An 11,753-nucleotide genomic window follows, 5' to 3' on the forward strand; every position below is an offset into this window, starting at 1 on the left:
GTACATCTACATATTAGGTAATGAAAGCAGATTCCTGTTTGTGCGGGATGCTCACTTGCAGGAGACTAGTGACTCTAACCCAAAGGAGTAACTAAGGCAGACCTGGAATTTGTAAAACTAAAAATATATAACTTTTACTGTCATATCTTGTTTACTTACCCAAGATTAATTTAATCTGAATGTCTGGGGATTCAAACAGTTTTCTTTGATTTAATTTCCGTCCCCCAGTGGCACTGAACTCAATTACAGTGCCCTACTGCCACTGGGGCTGAGACCAGTTAACTCAGCACAGACTAGGGATCAAACCTGAGATCTTCCTGGTTTGTATTGCTTAGCTTGAATAAACTTACTGAGCTATTAAAGGAACCCTCAGAACAACTATTTTGTTTCACTTTTATGGACTTTAATGTCTGGCTGATTGTTCAGCTGCCACTTCTTTGAAGAATTGAAAATACTTGCATTTTTCTGGCTTTTACTGTTAATTGGCCAATAGAAGTAGGAGATTGATTAAAATCTTGAGTTATGCACATTTTTCTTCTAAGTTTGGACTGATATGTCTTTAAATGTCCTAGCAATCAAAGTTTCAAATGCAGAACTTTGTATTGCAGTAGGAATGCTACAAATAAAATGCAATTATAAGGGCTGAAATAAAACCTCAAAATATGCTGGTAAAGACACTAATTGTGTAGAATAAAATGACTGTAATGGTTTATGTAAAAAAAAAATTGAGGCAAAGTTAGGTTTTGAATTAGTCACCGGCATCTGTTTAGGGATCAACAATTCAAGAAACAAGTAGTTGTTACCTGTTTGGAGGTGTGAGCAAAAATTGTGAGCGACATATGATCTTGTTTGTGTTGCATAGATATAATGATTTTCTTGAGATAACAGCATTTTATCCTTCAGAAGGTCAAATATTGTCAGTTATTTCTTTCTTGTCAGTAACCACTCCTGTAGTTAGCATTCGAGTTGACCATTTTTACTTTTAAGTAATTTTAGAATATTGAATTGTAAAACTTTGTTTAAATGTGTTCTGTATTGTTGATTTAGGAGCCATTTAAGGATCATACATATAAAAATAAAAGGCTTATTTTCCAGAAGATGATTAGGAATGCTGCACAATCAGTTTGGCAGTGTCTTTATGATACCAATATGTGTGAAAATATTCAGATGTTTCAAAAAGAGATGACCTCCAAAAATTGGACACTTTTTTCAATTACAGCTTCTATAACTGCATTTTATTCCTCCACTACATGCTAAATTCCCAATCTGTTAACTTGCCTCCCAATTTGCTATGGGTATTTTCCCACATGAAAGTAGAGAGAATATGAGGGAGAATTGCCGTAAGTTCTCCTGGCATGTTCTCCCAGGTGATTACTTCTGTATTTTGTTTGCAATCTTGTATCAGTCTCCCCTTAACCTTCTCTGCTCCAAGGAAAACAATCCCAGCTTTTCTAGTCTCTCCACATAACTGAAGTCCCTCATCCCCGATACCATTCTAATAAATCTCCTCTGCATCCTCTCCCAGGCCTTGACATCCTTCCTAAAGCGTGGTGCCCACAATTGAACACAATACTACAGCTGAGGCCTAACCAGTGACGTACAAAGATTTAGCATAATTTCCTTGTTTTTGTACTCTATACCTCTATTTGTAAAGCCCAGGATCGAATATGCTTTTTTAACAGCCTTCTCAACTTGGCAGCATAAGATTTTTGAGAAATGTGGCTTGCCAGTCTTTTTCTGGAAGCACAAGCAATATTGTCCCCTTAGCTGCTCTTGTCAGACGGGAAGGAGAGGAATCTCCCTGAGTTTACACATCCCTTGTAAGTTTTACAGAAGCAAAATACTGCGGATGCTGGAAATCTGAAATAAAAATAGAAAATGCTGGAAATACTCAACAGGTCAGGCATATCTGTGGAGTGAGAAACAGAGTTAACGTTTCATGTCGATGACCCTTGATCAGAACTGGAAGAAGTAAATTAAAGTGTCCTTTTACTATCTCCTTTTGCTTTGTACTATCATGCCTTTTGTCATTTAATCACTCTATCACAGACCTTACCTTTTGTTCTTTCCTCCCCTCCCCCCTTTCCCTGCCCCTGCAAATCTGTTACATCTCTAACTTTAGCTAGTTCTGACAATAGGTCATCGACCTGAAATGTTAACTCTGTTTCTCTCTCCTTATGAGTTTTAATTCCTTTCATCATCAGATATTTGGAAGCAAAGACTTTATTTCTTCTGATGTGATCTATTCCACATATCCTGCTTGATCAATGGTGTTTTGGGGTGAAAGACCACATACCTACAGGACCAGATAGGTATATAGTATCCCAAAAGAAGGAAATCCAGTTCAATAAATGAATCCATATGGCTCTTCAGAAGTCAGTTATCAGTGTGTGGTATCACTGGGCTATTGAATCTGTTTGCAGAAATAACTTGCAAGGGATAAATGTAAACTTCAATGATCTGTACAATGCCTCAGCTCCAGCTGTTGGGAGCTTCATGGAATGCAATATCGGAGAAGAATGCCGGCATTGAATCATCTTTGACAATTAGCGCAACTCATTGAAAGTTTCCCCCATAACTTTAAACGACAGTGCAGATTGTATACATTTCATTTAGAAATCAGATGGCTTTTTTTCCATTCTATATTTTAATTCTTGTAACTTTTTTTCTGTTTCCTTTTTGTGGCAAAGCCCTTGAGAAGTCACAGATTGAAGTGGCTACAATCAAAAAACAATGTGATGGACTGACTAGGGAATATGACCGTCTTCTGCAGGAGCATGACAAGATACAGGTAAGAAAACTAGTCCACTGAATAAGTTACTATATAGTAATACAGTAAAGTCTTAAGGCCATTCTGATTCCCCTACAAAACAAATCTTGTGACTACTCTGATTAACCTTCCACAGGTTTTTGAGTGTTCTCTCTTTACATCCTTGTTTCTTTTTCTCCCTTCCTATTGGTAGAAGAGTAGGAGTATCTTTTACAATCAGCAGGCGTCTTAGGGTTTATAGTCAACAGGCTCTACCCACTAATTAGGATTGTTTTCTGACAACAGTAGTAGAGTCAGAGCAGAAGCAGAACAGCATCTTTTGCTATTGACAGCTTTTCTGCTGTGGGCCCAATCCAACATTGCTTCTCTCTGGCAGCATGAATGGCACTTGTGTGGCTTCTTTGGGCCCAAAACAGAGGCACCATATTGAGATTTAAAGCAGGAAGTCAGAGGCGCGACAGTATGTAACAAAGCGGAGCAGCGAGAAGTACAATTGACTGATTTTGTCTGGCCTTTTAAACCCTGTGCCATATTGAAAGTCATGTGCTCCTGCTTTAGAGATACTTTCTTGACCCAGTGTCATTTTCAGATGAAGAAATGGCAGACGCAGCCCTTGTGAACTGTCTCAGTTTTAAAAGGTCAACATTTTCAAAATGCAGTTACTTGGGCACAAACCTTAGGTCAAGCGTACACTTCTATTTAAACCAATTAAGCCTGACTGCTTCCTGGTGTACATTCAGTCTAGTGATCCATCAACCATGTTGCTTTACCACACCTCACTTTCTTCAGCCAAAACTACCTACTCCAGGATCTTCCTGGAGAGAAAGGATAACCCATGGCTCCTTTTTGCTATCACTAACTGCCTCATTAAACTGCTTTACCCCGATCCCACCACCTCCAATATCAAATGCAAAGCTTGTGGATTTTTCACCTCCAAGATTGAGAACCTCCATACAGCTGCCACATTCCCTTTTCCCCCCTGCCCCAATCACCACCTCCCTATTCCCTAACTATTCTATACCATGTTCCCCTGTCATTCTTCAGTCTTTCCCCCAACACCCCTTCCCATGCCCGCTCCTTGCTCCTCTCGTCCACAGACACACCTGTTCCCTTGATTAGCTCCTCATCACTCAACTACTCCTCCTGGCCCGAATGCTTATTGACATTATTAATGGCTCCCCTTAGGCACCATCCTCTCCCTTTTAAAACTGCTGTCATCCTTCCCACCCTCAACCAGTCTGTCCCCAGCACCTGCTGCCCACCTCCAACCTTGCTTTTCTCTCCACAGTTTTCAAATACATCATTACTTCCCAGCTCTATACCCATCTCTCTCAAAACTCCTTATCCAAAGTCACAAATCCGTTCAGGACAGCTTTTGCACAGTCTCTAGACAGCCCTAATCAGAATCAGGAATGGCATCTTCTATGACTTGTGATCATAGTGCATTGTCCCTCATTGTTCTTTTTGATCTTGCCACAAAATTTGATAAATGCCATACTCAACCATTCCCTCTACTCATTGTCCAACTTCCTGAAATTGCCCATTCTCAGCCCCTACTTCAGCCCCTTTGTGGCTGAAACCTTTATCCATGCTTTTATCACTTCTAGACTTAATTTTTCCAATGTCCTCCTTGGTGACTGCTGTTTAGCTTCTGCTGAAAGTGCAGGATGTGTGATTTGTTGCTGTTGACTTGTTTTTGTGGCCACATTGTGAAACGAGATAGCCAAGGCAGTCTTGAGATAGAAAGTGGGACAATGGAGCTCAGGATGATTAGTTACATCCTAGATCGTAAACAAGTTGGCAGTTGGTGTTTTGAAGGAAATCTCTCATTTCTAGGGGTCTTGTTCACAATAACACTTGCCATGCCATAATGAATCAGCAATGACAGTGTTCTTGAGAAGTGGCCTATAAAGATCTTGAGCTTCCCTTAACAATTTCTAGAGAGAGCCTGAATCGAAAGGATCAACAAAGGTTACCCCTCTACCCAGAGGAAAAAGCAAGGTAATTACGTTTATTTCTCTGTATGTCTAATGCTTAAAGACATTACATGTGTCTGGACTTGGACGAACTCAATAAAAGGATTACGTTGCAACCACATTTGGTTTGTCAGACTCGAACTTTCCCATTTCAGACCCGCTCCCTGTTCCCAACATTTCAGGCCTGCTCCGTTTTCCTGACATTTTAGCCCTGCTCCCTGTTCTCAAAATTTCTCTGTTTGCCAGAAGTGCATTAAACTCAAACTGAGCCTCCAAACTTTCTCCAGATGACATGGTGTCCACGTTATTTTATAAAGTTTCATCCCAATTAAAAAGTAAACAGTCCCCCTCCATACCCGCCTCCCCAGGGCTGGCAAAATCGCCCCCAATGTTTCTTGGTGTTTATTGCTGTTAGCCAAATAATGACTAAAATCCGTTGTTGCTTTATCCTTTTCAGAGACTTGTTGACAGACATGATAAGAAGAACGAATAAACTAGAAAAGGTTTTGCCTTGTGTCTTTTGGATATCTTCTGCAACAACAGAATATTTATGTGTTTGTTTTGTTAACTGGCTAATGGAGCTAAAAGTGAAGTGTTCATAAAATAATTAAGTTGATGGCTAGTTTGACAAAAGGAACATTCAGTTTGTCATGCTTCAATCTGTTTACACATCAAAAGTGGGAAGCTGGATAACACAGTAGGTTGGAACGTGGCTCTGTCAGCTCTGATGCCTGCTAGAACTCAATCAAGGTAGGGCCTGAACCCACAAATAAGTGTCATTCACATACCTGACCTCCAGGTAACATTTTTGTACAGCTGTTGTCCCAAGTTTCATCGTTGGCTATTTGACATGCCAACCATCTTGAAATTCTAATGCTACATAACAGGCTTAATCCAACTCTTCGTGCAGGGGGTTTTGGCATATTGCTGACGCTCCCCACATTGTTTGGACTCGGATCTTATGTCACAAGCTTAACTTGCTTTGCAACTTTGCTTTCATTAGAGAGATGAGGGTACCCTTTGTCCCTTCTCAGCAGTGTCCTGTAGAACTGTATCCAAGCAATAGTTAGCATCCACCAGAACCCCAAGGTACCACTGTCAATCAGCAGTTGGGATAGATGAGTCTTCTATTTTCCAATCAATACCTTCCCAATGCCCTCTTGAGCAGTGCAGAAGCATAATACTGCACTTGGAGTACTTGCCATATCCTTGTCTCTGTTGTACACAGCATGTTTAAGAATGTCACTTTATATAAAGCAGTGGGCCAAATTTAATATTTTCATATCTGTTCCTCTAACCTTTTTTAGTTTTACTTACAATGAAACCTCCATTATTCCCCATAATGGAAAGAGGCCCTTGATTAATGATGGAAATTGGCAGATAAACAAGAGTTACAATTTTTGTCTTGCGCGTATGGTACCTCAAAACTCTAGGCACATAAATTAAGATAGGTACAATATAAATAACTTAAAATGAAAATAATCTTTCTTGGGCTGAGTGGTTGTTTAACATCAGTCAGGAGGACATGGCTGTTTAATGGTCTGTGTGTTGAGGCAACTTCTTGTGCTTGGCTTTGTCCTGTGAAAATTCTGGCAGATTATCCGGAGATAGATAAGAGTGCAGATAAAAGATGCATCACTGTATTGTGAAAATTTAGTTTTGAGTTCAATCTATTCAACTAAATAGTAAATGATTGTAATAATGTGAAAACATGAAAATATAGTTACTTTCCCTGTTGGTATCTATGTGTTGAACTTTAAAATCTTTGCAAATCCCATTAGTTAATTTTACTTTCATCAGAATTGTTCAAAAAAATTTAAAGAGTCTTAATAGAATTTTATTTAGGGAGTTCACAGTTTGGGCTCCCTGCTGGTGCATAGCTGAATGAAGAGGTTGTATCGAAAAGTTCTCAACCACCACATACTTATTCTGCTTCCCTCCCTTAAAATAATGTCTTCCCCCCCACACCCCCACAGACCATAACAGGTGAAAAAACTTGATTTGTTTGAAATATAAAACCGTTAAAATTGTAATTTTTTTCTAGCATCAGGTGCAGTATATACAAGAAATGTCTGTTCAGTGTCTGCATGTCTATTTACTTGATTTTATTTTTTACAAACTGCATTTTTTGGTCAAACATCTTATGCTTGTACAATAAAAATCTAAAATCAAACTTTTTTAATGGTGTTTTATTGCAAACAAGTGCAAGGTTCATTTGCTCCTGTAACTGCTACCTTCCTTCACTTTTTTCTCCCCTTTTACTATTTTCATTATTTGTAACTCGGGACAATTTCAGAACATTTTCAACCTATGCTTATATCAATCAGTCACTTGGAATTGGAACTTGGGGATGATTGAAGTTTCACCTAAGATTTTCTACAAAGTGGGAGAACGAACTTGAGCAACACATGCATGAGAAAGGAGTAAATGTTGGAAGGAATAAGCACTGCATGATTGATTAGATAAAAATGAAAAAAGCCATAGCTAGAACTCTTGCACCTCTTACTACCTTTTCCCCACCCCACTCTGTTTGTTACACAAAAGCTACATCTTCCACTACTTGGATTCCATTTTGAATGTATGTTCGCTTCCACTGAAGGGATGCACTATTTCTTTGTATTACCTTAGGCAGCCTGCTCTTCAATCACTAGCAATGCTGCCTTTAGCCAGCCATAAGGAAACTCCTGTCTTTTAAGAGGTTGCAGCACAAGGTGACCTAGATAATGCCAAGTATCAAGCATCTGTCAGGAGAAGCATTTGAGGAAGTTGGACATCTATGTAACTATGATCATGGTCCTTTGAATCTGGCCATCCATTAATTCCTACCCCTCCATTCCACCGTTGGTGTTATAACCTTCAAAAAATCCATCTCTTTACCAAGCTTTTCACCCCATTTCCTAACCTTTCAATCTTTCTATCTTCCACCCTCCAATTCCCAATCACTATCTGTGACGTGCCTTGGGATCTTGTATATGTTAAAGTTTCTATGTAATTTTTCTGTTCATTCTTTTCTTCTGTCTTTTTTACTTTGAGATAATCTAACAGAAGCTTCCAAAGTTATTGAGGATAAAATTGATAATTACACCAATGAAAAGTTCAAAATCAAGGAGACATAATTAAGAGTAAATAGGGAATTCAGGTGCATTTAGAATGTTAACAGGAAGGGGCAATGAAGCAATTAGTATTAATTGGTTTAGGAGACAGCAGTTGGACTCTTGAGTATATTTAAGCTGTTTGACTAGTTCATGGGTAGCTCGCCCAACTTGGACACTAGTCCTCAGTGAGGAGAACGTTGATTAGGCTTGGATTACCTGAGTCTTGGCTTGATCAGAGGCCTGGATTATTGCCAGTAGGTCTGTCTGATATTTCTTTGATTGTGTTCTGTAGTGATTGTTTACAACGGAGTGACTTGCTGGACCATTTCAGAGATCATTAAGAGTCAATCACGTATTGTAGGACTGGAGTCACATTTAGACCTGACGTCGTAGTGGTGGCAGCTCCCCTTCCGTGAAGGGCATTAGAGAACCTGTTGCGTTTCTATGACGATCTGGAAGCTTTAATATACTTTTTTCTGGTGCTAGCTCAAATTACAAACTTACTGAATTCAATTATCACAACATGCCATGGTGGGATTTGAACTCACGATCTCTGGGTATCTAGCCCAGCACTATAACCACTACTACAATTACTGGAACCATTCTTAAATTTGCTACTTACATGAAAATATGCAAAGATGAGTAATTCAGACCAAATCAATGGGTTGCAGCCCAGTTTAGACAAGATAGGGGGTAAGGCCCATGTGTGGAAGATGACCTTTTCATGTGGATAATCACAGTGCTATGTTAAAATACAGACCTGGGGGTAAAAGCTGATCACACATTAAAGGTGCATAGTGCGAGGTGGCTGTGGGGAAAGCAAATATAGAGTAATATTCAAGATGGTTCCTGGACAGGCAGCTCCCTTGGGAGCTCCTTGCTGTGCACCTTTGCCATCTGTTGCCAAACCTTGCCCTTTCTCCCCCAATCTCCTCCCTTCCACTGTTTAAGTTTCCCTGGCTCTAATCGTGTAGGGTGACCATATTAGCAAAGTGGCCAGGACGCATTTCAAGAAAACTAGCATGACTACTTTGTTGCTTTTGTTAATGGAATATGCCTAAAGACAATACCATTTTCACTTTACATCGAATTTTGCTTGTGTTCTGGCAGTAGTGCTGTAACATCTATACTCGTTCCCGAATACCCTAAATTTTAATTTCTCAATTATAAATCTGTTCCCAACAGATTGAGATTTTCCAGAGAAGGAGTGAAACACGCTCTGTCTCAGAAGGTTTGAAAAATCTCTTCCCAGTGAGAATTTAGAGATTGCCTTATTTTAAAAACACGATGCACCATACTGATCTCTGAGGTAAAGTAAATCCACTCACCCACCAGCGCTCAATGCGCCCTCTGCTTCTCCCATGCATTTTAAACGTTCCGCCCTCCGGCTAGTCACTATTGGCCGAAACACAGGGTCAGGTGACTCAATCGCCCAGAATGCAGTGCAGCTCGAGCTATCAATGGAGCCTTTCCTTTGCCACGCTGCATTGTGGGAAGCCGTCAGCTCCATTCAACCTGGAATCCATTCCTGAGTTTAATCGGGGCGCGAACGGGACATGAAGCTTCCCCCGGGTTTTCTGTACGTTTGTGTTTAAAAACACAAAGATTGAACTTTTCTAGTTTCTCCAAAAATAAAGTTAAAATCCAACTCCTGCCGACCAGCAGACCAATGAATAAGGCTCTATTCGGGGACGAGTTTCCTGAGCAGTACCTAATCTGGGGACTGTCCCCAGAAAACGGGGATGTATGGTCAGCCTATAATAGTGGGTGCATTTTAGCCCTCCCTACAAGTTAACTGCTAGTTTAAAGTGCCCACTGCCCATCCCCCGACTGTGCCTGCTCTTTGTTTTCTTCCGTGAGCACTGGATCTTTTCTCAAATTTGATTTCCAAATTGCTGGACTTCTCTGGACATCAAGACTACGTTTCTACACTGTAAAACTCAGCTGCTGTATCTCTGATCTGCTGCTCAGTTGTTTAAATTTTAAAGTAACTTTGTCTAGCCTACAGCCCATCCCCCACCGTGGCTGTTACCTACTGAGCCTGTGACTGTCCTACTATTTTCAGCCTCGGCTACAGTCTGTTCCGGGCCAGAATTTCATTCTCCTGGGCTGAAGTCCATTTCTTTGCTGCCTCTGCAGCTTGGGTGACCTCCAACTTCGCCACCGTCTTTCTGCCCCGTGATCGATCCTGCATACCACCTGGCTCTTCATTCCCATGTAAATATCTCCAGCAGTGTGTCCTCTGATACTCTCCCCTTCAAATAGCTTCTGCATCACTCACTCTCCACACCTGTCTCCGATCCTGGACATCCATTCGTCGATGCTCCAAGCTGACTCCACCCTACCTATGTCAACTTTATCCCACCACAGTACCTCTGACTTTAACTCTGGACTCCTTCCGATTGTCTACCTGCTATTCCCCATTTTCTACCAAGATATATGTATCCTAATCTTGCTACGTAACCAGGCCTATGTAACTTATGTTTTCCCTGTGCCCATTCACATGCGCTTAGGCTCAGGTCTGGAGCAGCAGCTAATCACTTCTATTTCCACTTTTTTTCTTTTCTATTTACCCCTCCTAGACCCCTCTCTCCTGTTGTCATGCCTCCTTTCATTTCTCCCGCCTCGGCTACACTGCCTTCCCAAATCCACTGCCTACCCCCAACCCTTCAGCACTCCTGAACCTTCCTACTCTACTGCCGCCATCCCAGGCTTGACTCCCTCTTAGATAAGCCTATAGCTTCCCTCTGTGCCTCTCTTGGCATCCTCCGAAGGGCCCATCAAGGCACTAGTCATTGCCTCCTTGCGAGCAGCAACCTCAATTGCCCCATCCTACTCTCCTGCCGACCTTCCTGCCCAGTGCGCCTGCTGGGGGCTAATCTTTCCTACCTCTTTCCTGTTCCACTTATCCCTCTCAATGCTGACCCTCACCTCATTTAAAATCCTCTTCTTTCCTGCCCACCCTAATACCATGCCAATCTTCTCACTGCTTTCCTCCCTCAACCTCTGCACCGCGCGACTTATCATCCTCAATGATTTCAACTTCCAACTCAACTCATCATGCTCTCTTCTGAGTTCACTGCCCTCCTCTCCTCCCTTAATCTCTCCCTCCATCTAGACTCCCCAACCTTTATTCACGGCCACCCCCTTGACCTTGCCATCTCACATGGCCTTTCTAATCCCATCGTGTCAATCCCAGATAAGTCCATCTCTGATTATTTCCTTTTATTGCTGTCCACCCACATCCCCCTTCCCCCTCCCAACCCTACTTCCTTCTGTGTCCACCCCTGGGAAAAAGTCTCCCAATTCACTTACAACTGCACTTATGAAATCCCAACTGTCTAGCCTTTGGTCCATTCACCATGACATTTCTGCAGCTACCGATCTGCTCAAGCACACCCTCACCGCCACCTTTGATGCCCTAGTCCCCATTAAAACAATTACTCTCACCCTGGTCGTTCCCCCATATACAACCCTCATCTCCGCTCCCTTAAGTCCAAGGGACGCAGACTTGAACGTATATGGTGGACAACTTGTTTAGCCATTCATCGTCAGATCTGGCTGGACCACATAAAGTACTATCGGATCCTGCTATCCTCTGCCAAAACAATTCACTAATCCAGGGTCATTCTGGAATCTAAAGATAACCCCCAGCTTCTTTACTACAACCCCACTTCATAAACCCCTATCTCCTCCACCCTCGCCTCTTTATCTACCCTGCTAGTTACATCCTCAAAAAACTCTAATAAATTTGTCAAACACGATTTCCCTTTCATTAAAACCATGTTGACTCTGCCTAATCATGTTATGATTTTCTAAGTGCCCTGTTACCACTTCCTTAACAATGGATTGTCGCATTCTCCTGACGACTGATGTCAGGCTAACTGGCCTGTAGTTCCCTGTTTTCTCTCT

The 11,753-nt window shown here is 41.5% G+C and overlaps 1 protein-coding gene across 2 annotated transcripts in view; it reads left to right on the forward strand.

Moving 5' to 3' along the window:
- bcap29 (B cell receptor associated protein 29) overlaps nucleotides 1-6,923 on the forward strand; it is a 69,060-nt gene extending 62,137 nt beyond the window's left edge. For both annotated transcript variants that reach the window (XM_086010237.1, XM_086010236.1), the window contains 2 exons: nucleotides 2,691-2,791; nucleotides 5,204-6,923. In XM_086010237.1, the coding sequence (XP_085866363.1) occupies nucleotides 2,691-2,791; nucleotides 5,204-5,239 (137 nt within the window). In that variant the 3' untranslated portion in view covers nucleotides 5,240-6,923. The remainder of the gene's footprint in view (nucleotides 1-2,690; nucleotides 2,792-5,203) is intronic.
- The last annotated feature ends 4,830 nt before the right edge of the window (nucleotides 6,924-11,753 follow it).

The sequence above is a fragment of the Somniosus microcephalus genome, chromosome 17 (assembly GCF_052327205.1).
Source record: "Somniosus microcephalus isolate GS21.2 chromosome 17, FLI_Smic_1.0, whole genome shotgun sequence".
In the NCBI taxonomy this organism is placed as follows: domain Eukaryota; kingdom Metazoa; phylum Chordata; class Chondrichthyes; order Squaliformes; family Somniosidae; genus Somniosus; species Somniosus microcephalus.